The following is a 14,171-nucleotide window of genomic DNA, read 5'->3' as shown; positions in this document are numbered from 1 at the left end:
GGCTCAGCGGAAAGAGCCCGGGCTTTGGAGTCAGAGGTGATGGGATCAAATCCCGGCTCCGCCACTTGTCAGCTGGGTGACTTTGGGCAAGTCACTTCACTTCTCTGGGCCTCGGTTCCCTCCTATGGAAAATGGGGATGAATAAATAATAATAATAATAATGGCATTTGTTAAGTGCTTACTATGTGCAAAGCACTGTTCTAAGCGCTGGGATAGATACAAGGTGATCAGGTTGTCCTGCGTGGGGCTCACAGTCATCATCCCCATTTTACAGATGAGGGAACTGAGGCTCTGAGAAGTTAAGGGACTTGCCCAAGGTCACACAGCAGACACGTTGGCAGAGCTGGGATTCGAACCCATGACCTCTGACCCCAAAGCCCATGCTCTTTCTACTGAGCCATGCTGCTGCTTATAAGATGAAGACTGTGAGCCCCACGTGGGACAACCCGATCACCTTGTAAATTCCCCAGCGCTTAGAACAGTGCTTGGCACATAAGTAAGCGCTTAATAAATGCCATGATTATTATTATTAGAAAGGGGAGACAAACAATAAAACAAAGCATATAAACAAAATAAAATAAATAGAATGGTAAATATGTACAAGTAAAATAAATAAAGTAATATATCTGAAAAGACATCTATCCAGGTGCTGTGGGGAGGGGAAGGAGGTAAGGCAGGGGGGATGGGGAGGGGGAGGAGAGGGACTGTGCTTAACAAATACTAAGTGCCAAGCACTGTTCTAAGCACTGGAGGGGATACAAGCGCTTAACAAATACCGTCTAATAATAATAATGGCATAAGCGCTTAGTACAGTGCAAGCGCTTAGTACAGTGCTCTGCACACAGTAAGCGCTCAATAAATACGATTGATGATGATTTATTAAGCGCTTACCATGTGCAAAGCACTGTTCTAAGCGCTGGGGCGGATACAAGGTGATCAGGTTGTCCCACGGGGGGCTCACAGTCTTCATCCCCATTTTCCAGATGAGGGAACTGAGGCCCAGAGAAGTGAAGTGACTCGCCCAAAGTCACATAGTTGACAAGTGGCCTCCCTTGTTCCCTCCTTTCTCTCCCCATCCCCCCCCCCCGCCTTACCTCCTTCCCCTCCCCACAGCACCTCTATATATGGATATATGTTTGTACAGATTTATTACTCTATTTCATTTGTACATACGTATTCTATTTATTTTATTTTGTTAATATGTTTTGTTTTGTTCTCTGTCTCCCCCTTCTAGACTGTGAGCCCACTGTTGGGTAAGAACCGTCTCTAGATGTTGCCAACTTGGACTTCCCAAGCGCTTAGTCCAGTGCTCTGCACACAGTAAGCGCTCAATAAATACGACTGAATGAATGAATGAAGTGGCGGAGTCGTGATTAGAACCCACAACCTCTGGCTTCCAAGCCCGGGCTCTAGCCCACTGCTTCTCTGACCACCCACCCACCCCGGGGCCCAGGTCTGTAATAATAATGAAGGAACTGAGGCCCAGAGAAGTGAAGTGACTGGCCCAAAGTCACCCAGCTGACGATTGGCAGAGCCAGGATTTGAACCCGTGACCTCTGACTTCCAAGCCCGGGCTCTTTCCACTGAGCCCCGCTGCTTCTCTGACCACCCACCCACCCCGGGGCCCATGTCTGTAATAATAATAATAATACTAATGATGGCATTTATTAAGCACTTACTAGGTGCAGAGCACTGTTCTAAGCGCTGGGGAGGTTACAAGGTGATCAGGTTGTCCCACGGGGGGCTTATAGTCTTCATCCCCATTTTCCAGATGAGGTCACTGAGGCCCAGAGAAGTGAAGTGACTGGCCCAAAGTCACCCGGGGGCTGACCACATTAATTCCCATTTTCCAGATGAGGTCACTGAGGCCCAGAGAAGTGATGTGACTGGCCCAAAGTCACCCGGGGGCTGACCGTATTCATCCCCATTTTCCAGATGAGGTCACTGAGGCCCAGAGAAGTGAAGTGACTGGCCCAAAGTCACCAGGGGGCTGACGGTATTAATCCCCATTTTCCAGATGAGGGAACTGAGGCCCAGAGAAGTGACGTGACTGGCCCAAAGTCAGCCGGGGGCTGACGATATTCATCCCCATTTTCCAGATGAGGTCACTGAGGCCCAGAGAAGTGACGTGACTGGCCTAATGTCACCCGGGGGCTGACCATATTAATCCCCATTTTCCAGATGAGGGAACTGAGGCCCAGAGAAGTGACGTGACTGGCCCAAAGTCAGCCGGGGGCTGACGATATTCATCCCCGTTTTCCAGATGAGGTCACTGAGGCCCAGAGAAGTGACGTGACTGGCCTAATGTCACCCGGGGGGCTGACCATATTAATCCCCATTTTCCAGATGAGGGAACTGAGGCCCAGAGAAGTGACGTGACTGGCCCAAAGTCAGCCGGGGGCTGACGATATTCATCCCCGTTTTCCAGATGAGGTCACTGAGGCCCAGAGAAGTGACGTGACTGGCCTAATGTCACCCGGGGGCTGACCATATTAATCCCCATTTTCCAGATGAGGGAACTGAGGCCCAGAGAAGTGACGTGACTGGCCCAAAGTCAGCCGGGGGCTGACGATATTCATCCCCGTTTTCCAGATGAGGTCACTGAGGCCCAGAGAAGTGACGTGACTGGCCTAATGTCACCCGGGGGCTGACCATATTAATCCCCATTTTCCAGATGAGGGAACTGAGGCCCAGAGAAGTGACGTGACTGGCCCAAAGTCAGCCGGGGGCTGACGATATTCATCCCCGTTTTCCAGATGAGGTCACTGAGGCCCAGAGAAGTGACGTGACTGGCCTAATGTCACCCGGGGGCTGACCATATTAATCCCCATTTTCCAGATGAGGGAACTGAGGCCCAGAGAAGTGACGTGACTGGCCCAAAGTCAGCCGGGGGCTGACGACATTAATCCCCGTTTTCCAGATGAGGTCACTGAGGCCCAGAGAAGTGACGTGACTGGCCTAATGTCACCCGGGGGCTGACCATATTAATCCCCATTTTCCAGATGAGGGAACTGAGGCCCAGAGAAGTGACGTGACTGGCCCAAAGTCAGCCGGGGGCTGACGATATTAATCCCCATTTTCCAGATGAGGTCACTGAGACCCAGAGAAGTGACATGACTGGCTCAAAGTCACCTGGGGGCTGATGATATTAATCCCCATTTTCCAGATGAGGTCACTGAGGCCCAGAGAAGTGATGTGACTGGCCCAAAGTCACCCGGGGGCTGACAATATTAATCCCCATTTTCCAGATGAGGTCACTGAGGCCCAGAGAAGTGATGTGACTGGCCCAAAGTCACCCGGGGGCTGACCATACTAATCCCCATTTTCCAGATGAGGTCATAGAGGCCCAGAGAAGTGACGTGACAGGCCCAAAGTCACCCTGGGGCTGACCATATTAATCCCCATTTTCCAGATGAGGTCACTGAGGCCCAGAGAAGTGATTTGACTGGCCCAAAGTCACCCTGGGGCTCACAGTCTTCACCCCCATTTTCCAGATGAGGTCACCGAGGCCCAGAGAAGCGCCGTGACAGGCCCAGAGTCACCCGGGGGGCTGACCGTATTCACCCCCATTTTCCAGATGAGGCCCAGAGAAGTGGCGCGAAGCCCCCCAGCTGACGGCCGGCGGAGCCGGGATCCGAACCCGTGACCTCGGACCCCCAAGCCGGGGCTCCCTTCCCGCCGAGCCCCGCCGCCGCGCTCACCTTCTGCACTTGCGGGGGCAGCTCGTCCTCGGAGCCCTCTTCGGGCACGGGCTCGGGGTGGGCGGCGGCCGCCTGCCCGTCCTCCGCCCAGCCCCCGAGGGGCAGCCGCGACGACTGGGTGGACGCCCGGCCGGCATCTGCGGGGCGACAGGAGCCCGTCGCGGTGGCCCGCCTCGGTTTCCCTCCCGACGCCCGCCCGGCCTCGGTGGGGGGCACGTACCGGTGATGCCGCCGTAGCGGCGCTGGAAAGGGCCCTGGAGGGAGGCGGTCTCGGGGGCGGCGTTGGCGGGGGTCCGGGGCGCGGCGGCGGGGTAGCTGGCGGAGCGGGGAATGGGTGCGAGGGTCCGCGGGGCGTCCGCCCCCTCCTCCGGGGCGCTCTCCCCGCTCTCGTCGCTCGCCCGCCGATGCCACACGTGCCGCTCCTGCTCCGCCTGGGCCTGCTGCTTGTGGAGCTGCGGGGGGCACCGCCTTCAGTGCCCGCCGGGAACGGGGGGCACCCCCCGCCCTGCCGCGCGGCTCGGCCGGGAGAGCCAGCTTACGCTTCCCGAGCGCTTAGTACAGCGCCCGGCACGCAGTCGGCGCTCCAGGCGTACGGCTGGTGGATGCGGAGGCGGGGGTGGTGGATTCTAATCCCGCCTCCGCCGCTTGTGGTGCCAACTTGGACTTCCCAAGCGCTTAGTCCAGTGCTCTGCACACCGGAAGCGCTCAATAAATACGACTGATTGAGTGGCAGCTGGGTGACTTTGGGCAAGTCGCTTCCGGTGCCAACTTGGACTTCCCAAGCGCTTAGTCCAGTGCTCTGCACACTGGAAGCGCTCAATAAATACGATTGATTGATTGATTGATTGTCAGCTGCACACAGGAAGCGCTCTGCACACCATAAGCGCTCAATAAATATGATTGATTGATTGATTGATTGGCAGCTGGGTGACTTTGGGCAAGTCGCTTCCCTTCTCTGGGCCTCAGTTCTCTCATCTGTAAAACGGGGATGAAGACTGGGAGCCCCCCTGTGGGACAACCAGATCGCCTTGTAATCTCCCCGGCGCTTAGAACAGTGCTTTGCACATAGTAAGCGCTTAGTAAATGCCATTACTATATAGAGAAGCAGCGTGGCTCAGTGGAAAGAGCCCGGGCTTTGGAGTCAGAGGTCCTGGGTTCAAATCCTTGCTCTGCCAATTATCAGCTGTGTGACTCTGGGCAAGTCACTTCCCTTCTCTGGGCCTCAGTTCCCTCATCTGTACAACGGGGATGAAGACCGTGAGCCCCCCCGTGGGACAACCTGATCGCCTTGTAATCTCCCCGGCGCTTAGAACAGTGCTTTGCACATAGTAAGCGCTTAATAAATGCCATTATCATATAGAGAAGCAGCGTGGCTCGGTGGGAAGAGCCAGCTTACGCTTCCCGAGCGCTTAGTACAGCGCCCGGCACGCAGTCGGCGCTCCAGGCGTACGGCTGGTGGATGCGGAGGCGGGGGTGGTGGATTCTAATCCCGCCTCCGCCGCTTGCGGTGCCAACTTGGACTTCCCAAGCGCTTAGTACAGTGCTCTGCACACCGGAAGCGCTCAATAAATACGACTGATTGAGTGGCAGCTGGGTGACTTTGGGCAAGTCGCTTCCGGTGCCAACTTGGACTTCCCAAGCGCTTAGTCCAGTGCTCTGCACACCGTTAAGTGCTCAATAAATACGATTGATTGATTGATTGATTGTCAGCTGCACACAGGAAGCGCTCTGCACACCATAAGCGCTCAATAAATATGATTGATTGATTGATTGATTGATTGGCAGCTGGGTGACTTTGGGCAAGTCGCTTCCCTTCTCTGGGCCTCAGTTCTCTCATCTGTAAAATGGGGATGAAGACTGGGAGCCCCCCCGTGGTGCAACCTGATCGCCTTGTAATCTCCCCGGCGCTTAGAACAGTGCTTTGCACATAGTCAGCGCTTAGTAAATGCCATTATTATATAGAGAAGCAGCGTGGCTCAGTGGAAAGAGCCCGGGCTTTGGAGGCAGAGGTCCTGGGTTCAAATCCTTGCTCTGCCAATTATCAGCTGTGTGACTCTGGGCAAGTCACTTCCCTTCTCTGGGCCTCAATTCCCTCACCTGTACAATGGGGATGAAGACTGTGAGCCCCACCGTGGGACAACCTGATTACTTCATAATCTCCCCAGCGCTTAGAACAGTGCTTTGCACACAGTCAGCGCTTAGTAAATGCCATTATTATATAGAGAAGCAGCGCGGCTCGGCGGGAAGAGCCAGCTTACCCTTCCTGAGCGCTTAGTACGGCGCCCGGCACGCAGTCGGCGCTCCAGGTGTACGGCTGATGGATGCGGAGGCGGGGGTGGTGGATTCTAATCCCGCCTCCGTCGCTTGTGGTGCCAACTTGGACTTCCCAAGCGCTTAGTCCAGTGCTCTGCACACCGGAAGCGCTCAATAAATACGATTGATTGATTGATTGTCAGCTGCACACAGGAAGCGCTCAATAAATACGATTGATTGATTGGCAGCTGGGTGACTTTGGGCAAGTCGCTTCCCTTCTCTGGGCCTCAGTTCTCTCATCTGTAAAACGGGGATGAAGACTGGGAGCCCCCCCGTGGTGCAACCTTATCGCCTTGTAATCTCCCCGGCGCTTAGAACAGTGCCTTGCACATAGTCAGCGCTTAGTAAATGCCATTATTATATAGAGAAGCAGCGTGGCTCAGTGGAAAGAGCCCGGGCTTTGGAGTCAGAGGTCCTGGGTTCAAATCATTGCTCTGCCAATTATCAGCTGTGTGACTCTGGGCAAGTCACTTCCCTTCTCTGGGCCTCAGTTCCCTCATCTGTACAATGGGGATGAAGACTGGGAGCCCCACCGTGGGACAACCTGACTGCCTTGTAATCTCCCCGGCGCTTAGAACAGTGCTTTGCACATAGTAAGCGCTTAATAAATGCCATTATTATATAGAGAAGCAGCGTGGCTCGGTGGGAAGAGCCAGCTAACGCTTCCCGAGCGCTTAGTACAGCGCCCGGCACTCAGTCGGCGCTCCAGGCGTATGACTGATGGATGCGGAGGCAGGGGTGGTGGATTCTAATCCCGCCTCCGCCGCTTGTGGTGCCAACTTGGACTTCCCAAGCGCTTAGTCCAGTGCTCTGCACACCGGAAGCGCTCAATAAATATGATTGATTGATTGTCAGCTGCACACAGGAAGCGCTCAATAAATACGATTGATTGATTGATTGGCAGCTGGGTGACTTTGGGCAAGTCGCTTCCCTTCTCTGGGCCTCAGTTCTCTCATCTGTAAAACGGGGATGAAGACTGGGAGCCCCCCTGTGGGACAACCAGATCGCCTTGTAATCTCCCCGGCGCTTAGAACAGTGCCTTGCACATAGTCAGCGCTTAGTAAATGCCATTATTATATAGAGAAGCAGCGTGGCTCAGTGGAAAGAGCCCGGGCTTTGGAGTCAGAGGTCATGAGTTCAAATCTCGGCTCCACTACTTGTCAGCTGGGTGACTTCCCAAGCGCTTAGTACAGTGCTCTGCGCATAGTAAGCGCTCAATAAATACGATTGATGATGATGAAGTCACTTCCCTTCTCTGGGCCTCAGTTCCCTCATCTGTACAACGGGGACGAAGACCGTGAGCCCCCCGTGGGACAACCTGATCGCCTTGTAATCTCCCCGGCGCTTAGAACAGTGCTTTGCACATAGTCAGCGCTTAGTAAGTGCCATTATTATAAAGAGAAGCAGTGTGGCTCGGTGGGAAGAGCCAACTTATGCTTCCCGAGCACTTAGTACAGTGCTCTGCACACAGTCAGCGCTTGAGAAATACGATTGATGGATCTGGAGTCAGAGGTCGTGGACTCTAATCCCGCCTCCGCCACTTGTCAGCTGGGTGGCTTTGGGCAAGTCACTTCCCTTCTCTGGGCCTCAGTGACCTCATCTGTACAACGGGGATGAAGACTGTGAGCCCCACGTGGCACAACCTGATCACCTTGTATCCCCCCCCCAGCGCTTAGAACAGTGCTTGGCACATAGTAAGCGCTTAACAAATACCATCATTATTATTATTATCATCATTATTAACAGTAATATTTGTAGTATTAATATTAGTAACTAGTAATACTAATATTAATATTAGTAATATTTGTTAAGCACTTATTATGTGCCAGTAATAGTGATGATAATAATAATTACTTGTACATATTTACTATTCTATTTATTTTGTTAATGATGTGCATAGAGCTCTAATTCTATTTGTTCTGACGATTTTGACACCTGCCTACCTGTTTTGTTTTGTTGTCTGTCTCCCCCTTAGTAATAATAATAATAATAATGATGGCATTTATTAAGTGCTTACTATGTGCAAAGCACTGTACTAAGCACTGGGGAGGTTACAAGGTGATCAGGTTGCCCCATGGAGGGGGGCTCACAGTCTTAATCCCCATTTTACAGATGCAGTAACTGAGGCCCAGAGAAGTGAAGTGACTTGCCCAAAGTCACACAGCTGACAATAATAATGATAATAATAATAATAATAATGATGGCATTTATTAAGCGCTTCCTATGTGCAAAGCACTGTACTAAGCGCTGGGGAGGTTACAAGGTGATCAGGTTGTCCCATGGTGGGGGGCTCACAGTCTTAATCCCCATTTTACAGATGCGGTCACTGAGGCCCAGAGAAGTGAAGTGACTTGCCTAAAGTCACACAGCTGACAATAATAATAATAATAATAATAATAATAATAATGGCATTTATTAAGCGCTTCCTATGTGCAAAGCACTGTACTAAGCGCTGGGGAGGTTACAAGGTGATCAGGTTGTCCCACAAGGGGCTCAGAGTCTTAATCCCCATTTTACAGATGCGGTCACTGAGGCCCAGAGAAGTGAAGTGACTTGCCCAGAGTCACACAGCTGACAATTGGTGGAGCCAGGATTTGAACCCATGACCTCTGACTCCAAAGCCCGGGCTCTTTCCACATGTTTTGTTGTCTGTCTCCCCCCTTCTAGACCGTGAGCCCGTTGTTGGGTAGGGACCGTCTCTAGATGTCGCCGACTTGGACTTTCCAAGCGCTTAGTCCATCATCATCATCATCAATCGTATTTATTGAGCGCTTACTGTGTGCAGAGCACTGTGCTAAGCGCTTGGGAAGTACAAGTTGGCAACATAGAGAGACAGTTCCTACCCAACAGTGGGCTCACAGTCTAAAAGTCCAGTGCTCTGCACACAGTAAGCGCTCAATAAATACGACTGACTGAATGAATATCTGTTAAGCGCCTACTATCTGCCAAGCACTGTTCTAAGCGCTGAGGTGGATACAAGGCGATCAGGTTGTAATAATAATAATGATGGCATCTGTTAAGCGCTTACTATGCGCCAAGCACTGTTCTAAGCGCTGGGACGGATACAAGGTGATCAGGGTTGTCCCACGGCGGGGGGGGCTCACGGTCTTCATCCCCATTTTCCAGATGAGGTCACTGAGGCCCAGAGAAGTCAAGCGGCTTGCCCAAGGTCACCCAGCAGACCAGTGGCAGAAGCGGCATTAGAACCCACGTCCTCTGCCTGTCAAGCCTGGGCTCTTCCCGCCTCAGTCACGCGCTTTGGGCAAGTCCCTTCACTTCCCTGGGCCTCAGTTCCCTCATCTGCCAAATGGGGATGAAGACTGGGAGCCCCCAGCCCGAGAAGCAGCGCGGCTCAGTGGAAAGAGCCCCGGGCCTTGGAGTCAAGAGGTCGCGGGTTCGAATCCCGGCTCCGCCACTTGCCAGCTGGGTGACTTAGGCAAGTCACTTCATCATCATCATCAATCGTATTTATTGAGCGCTTACTACATGCAGAGCACTGTACTAAGCGCTTGGGAAGTACAAGTTGGCAACATCTAGAGACAGTCATCATCATCAATCGTACTTATTGAGCGCTTACTGCGTGCAGAGCACTGTACTAAGCGCTTGGGAAGTACAAGTTGGCAACATCTAGAGACAGTCATCATCATCAATCGTATTTATTGAGCGCTTACTACGTGCAGAGCACTGTACTAAGCGCTTGGGAAGTCCAAGTTGGCAACATAGAGAGACAGTCATCATCATCAATCGTATTTATTGAGCGCTTACTACGCGCAGAGCACTGTACTAAGCGCTTGGGAAGCCCAAGTTGGCAACATATAGAGACAGTCCCTACCCAACAGTGGGCTCACTTCTCCGGGCCTCAGTGACCTCATCTGGAAAATGGGGATGAAGACTGGGAGCCCCCCGGGGGACAGTCTTTTAGTCTTTTAGTCACCGTCTTTTAGACTGTGAGCCCCCTGTTGGGTAGGGACTGTCTCTAGATGTTGCCAATTTGGACTTCCCAAGCGCTTAGTACAGTGCTCTGCACATAGTAAGCGCTCAATAAATACGATTGATGATGACGACGATGACAACCTGATCACCTTGGAACCTCCCCAGCGCTTAGAACGGTGCTTGGCACATAGTAAGCGCTTAATACATGCCATTATTATTAGCAGCGTGGCTCAGTAGGAAAGCGCCCTGGCTTTGGAGTCAGAGGTCATGGGTTCAAATCCCGGCTCTGCCCATTGTCAGCTGGGTGACCTTGGGCAAGTCGCTTCACTTCTCTGGGCCTTAGTTCCCTCATCTGTAAAATGGGGGTGAAGACTGTGAGCCCCCCCGCGGGACAACCTGATCACCTTGTAACCTCCCCAGCGCTTAGAACAGTGCTGTGCACATAGTAAGCGCTTAACAAATGCCTTCATTATTATTATTATTATTAAGCGCTTAGTACAGTGCTCTGCACATAGTAAGCGCTCAATAAATACGATTGATTGATTATTATTATTATTATTATTATTATTAACCGATGCCATCTTTATTATTCCTCCGCGCCGGCTCCCGCCCCGTCCGTGGGGGTCCCCCCCCCGGCCCCCCGGGCCTCGCACCTGGTGCATGTAGAGGGCGTGAAGGCTCATCTCCGTGGACGCGTACTCCGACAGCACGAGGCTCTGCAGCTGCCCTTCCCACACGCTGCTCCCCGAGCTGGCCGTCCGGGCGTCCACCCTGAGGACCCCGGCGGACCCCGTCACCCCCGCTCTCCGGCCCCCCGCGCTGAGCACTCTGGGAAGCGGGGTCCCCCCCATCTCCCGGCCCAGCCCCGGAGTACCCTGGGAAGCGGGGTCCTCCCCATCTCCTGCCTCACTCTGGAAAATGGGGTCCCCCCCCCATCTCCCGGTCCACCCCAGAGCACTCTGGGAAGCGGGGTATCCCCATCTCCCGGCCCACTCTGGGAAGCGGGGTCCCCCCCATTTCCCGGCCCATCCGCAGAGAACTCTGGGAAGTGCGGACCCCCCCATCTCCCGGCCCACCCCCGGAGCACTCTGGGAAGCTGGTTCCCCACCATTTCCCGGCCCATCCCCAGAGCACTCTGGGAAGTGGGGTCCCTCCCCATCTCCCGGCCCACCCTGGAGCACTCTGGGAAGTGCGGACCCCCCCATCTCCCGGCCCACCCCCGGAGCACTCTGGGAAGCTGGTTCCCCACCATTTCCCGGCCCATCCCCAGAGCACTCTGGGAAGTGGGGTCCCCCTCATCTCCTGGCCCACCCCCAGGGCACTCTGGGAAGCGGGGTCCCCCCCATCTCCCGGCCCACCCCGGAGCACTCTGGGAAGCGGGGTCCCCCCCATCTCCCAGCCCAGCCCCGGAGCACTCTGGGAAGTGGGGTCCCCCCCATCTCCCAGCCCATCCCTGGAGCACTCTGGGAAACGGTGTTACCCCCTCCCGATCTCCCGGCCCACCCTGGGGCACTCTGGGAAGCGGGGTCTACCCCCATTTCCCGGCCCACCCCGGAGCACTCTGGGAATTGGGTTCCCCCCATCTCCTGGCCCACCCCGGGGCACTCTGGGAAATGGGGTCTGCCCCCATTTCCCGGCCCACCCTGGAGCACTCTGGAAAGCAGGGTCCCCACCATTTCCCAGCCCATCCCCAGAGCACTCTGGGAAGTGGGGTCCCCCCCATCTCCCGGCCCACCCTGGAGCACTGTGGGAAGCGGGGTCCTCCCCATCTCCCAGCCCACCCTGGAGCATTCTGGGAAGTGGGGTCCCCCCATCTCCCGGCCCACCCTGGAGCACTCTGGAAAGCGGGGTCCCCCCCATCTCCTGGCCCACCCTGAAGCACTCTGGGAAGCGGGGTCCCCCCCCCATCTCCCAGCCCATCCCCAGAGCACTCAGGGAAGTGAGGTCCCCCCCCATCCCCCGGCCCACCCTGGAGCATTCTGGGAAGCGGGGACCCCCCCCATCTCCCGGCCCACCCTGGAGCACTCTGGGAAGCGGGGACCCCCCCCCATCGCCCGGCCCACCCAGGAGCACTCCGGAAAGTGGGGAGCCCCCCAACTCCCAGCCCACCCTGGAGCACTGTGGGAAGCAGGGTCCCCCCCATCTCCTGGCCCACCCTGAAGCACTCTGGGAAGCAGTGTCCCCCCCCATTTTCCGGCCCACCCCCAGAGCACTCTGGGAAGCGGGGTCCCCCCTATCTCCCAGCCCATCCCTGGAGCACTTTGGGAATTGGGTTCCCCCCATCTCCCGGCCCACCCCGGAGCACTGTGGGAAGCGGGGTCCGCCCCCATCTCCCAGCCAACCCTGGAGCACTCTGGAAAGCGGGGACCCCCCCATCTCCTAGCCCACCCTGGAGCATTCTGGGAAGCGGGGTCCCCCCACCTCCCGGCCCACCCTGGGGCACTCTGGGAAGCGGTGTACCCCCCCATCTCCCGGCCCACCCGGGAGCACTCTGGGAAGCGGGGTCCCCCCCAACTCACAGCCCATCTCCAGAGCACTCTGGGAAGTGGGGTCCCCCCATCTCCCGGCCCACCCTGGGGCACTCTGGGAAGCGGTGTACCCCCCCATCTCCCGGCCCACCCGGGAGCACTCTGGGAAGCGGGGTCCTCCCCATCTCCCAGCCCACCCTGGAGCATTCTGGGAAGCGGGGTCCGCCCCATCTCCCAGCCCACCCTGGAGCACTCTGGGAAGCGGGGACCCCCCCATCTCCTGGCCCACCCTGGAGCACTCTGGAAAGTGGGGACCCCCCATCTCCCGGCCCACCCTGAAGCACTCTGGGAAGCGGGGTCCGCCCCCATTTCCCAGCCCACCCTGGAGCACTCTGGAAAGTGGGGTCCCCCCCATCTCCCGGCCCACCCTGAAGCACTCTGGGAAGCGGGGTCCCCCCCCATCTCCCGGCCCACCCCCAGAGCACTCTGGGAAGCGGTGTCCCCCCCATCTCCCAGCCCACCCTGGAGCATTCTGGGAAGCGGGGTCCCCCCATCTCCCAGCCCACCCTGGGGCACTCTGGGAAGCGGGGTCCCCCCATCTCCCAGCCCATCCCTGGAGCACTTTGGGAATTGGGTTCCCCCCATCTCCCGGCCCACCCCGGAGCACTGTGGGAAGCGGGGTCCGCCCCCATCTCCCAGCCAACCCTGGAGCACTCTGGAAAGCGGGGACCCCCCCATCTCCCGGCCCACCCTGGAGCATTCTGGGAAGCGGGGTCCTCCCCATCTCCCAGCCCACCCTGGAGCACTCTGGGAAGCAGGGTCCCCCCATCTCCCGGCCCACCCTGGAGCACTCTGGAAAGTGGGGACCCCCCATTTCCCAGCCCACCCTGGAGCACTCTGGGAAGCGGGGTCCCCCCCCAACTCCCAGCCCATCTCCAGAGCACTCTGGGAAGTGGGGTCCCCTCTCACCCATCTCCCGGCCCACCCCGGGGCACTCTGGGAAGCGGTGTGCCCCCCATCTCCCAACGCACCCTGGAGCACTCTGGGAAGGGGGGACCCCCCCATCACCCGGCGCACCCCAGAGCACTCTGGGAATTGGGGGTGCCCCCCAATCTTCACTCACCCCGAGCCGGTCATGGCCCCCGGTGGGCGGGCGGCTCCGGGGGGCGCAGGAGGAGCGGGGGGTCGGCCGGCGGGCTGCAGCGGGGAGAACGGGCGCAGGGCGGACCCCACCTCGGGCCGGTGGCGGGAGCCATGGAGCTCGCGGGCCGCGGCCGGACCCCGGCAGGACGAGCCGGCCACCACGTTGGCGAGAAGGCTCAGCGGCTGCGGGGGGACACGGGAAACCGGGGATGGAATAATAATAATAATTAATAATAATAATAATAATAACAATAATAATAACGTTGGTATTTGTTAAGCGCTTACTATGTGCCAAGCACTGTTCTGAGCACTGGGGTAGATACAGGATAATCATCATCATCATCATCAATCGTATTTATTGAGCGCTTACTGTGTGCAGAGCACCGGACTAAGCGCTTGGGAAGTCCAAGTTGGCCACATCTAGAGACGGTCCCTACCCAACAGCGGGCTCACAGTCTAAAAGAGGGAGACAAAACCCAACATACTAACAAAATAAAATAAATAGAACAGATATGTACAAGTAAAATAAATAAATAGAGTAATAAATATGTACAAACATATATACATATATACAGGTTGTATATAATCAGGTTGTCCCATGTGGGGCTCCCAG

At 56.1% G+C, this 14,171-nt stretch overlaps 1 protein-coding gene across 1 annotated transcript in view; it reads right to left on the bottom strand.

The window, feature by feature from the left end:
* Positions 1-14,171, bottom strand: part of ATG9A (autophagy related 9A) — a 111,969-nt gene that overhangs the window by 7,720 nt on the left and 90,078 nt on the right. Inside the window, exons 12-15 of the mRNA XM_038743568.1 lie at positions 13,539-13,741; positions 10,601-10,718; positions 3,922-4,153; positions 3,702-3,838 (exon numbers count right to left, since the gene is read on the bottom strand). Of these exons, the coding sequence (XP_038599496.1) occupies positions 3,702-3,838; positions 3,922-4,153; positions 10,601-10,718; positions 13,539-13,741 (690 nt within the window). The remainder of the gene's footprint in view (positions 1-3,701; positions 3,839-3,921; positions 4,154-10,600; positions 10,719-13,538; positions 13,742-14,171) is intronic.

Source organism: Tachyglossus aculeatus, chromosome 1 (assembly GCF_015852505.1).
Source record: "Tachyglossus aculeatus isolate mTacAcu1 chromosome 1, mTacAcu1.pri, whole genome shotgun sequence".
Taxonomy (NCBI): Eukaryota; Metazoa; Chordata; class Mammalia; order Monotremata; family Tachyglossidae; genus Tachyglossus; species Tachyglossus aculeatus.
The sequence above is the reverse complement of the archived record's forward strand: the minus strand, read 5'-3'. Positions and strand labels throughout refer to the sequence as shown.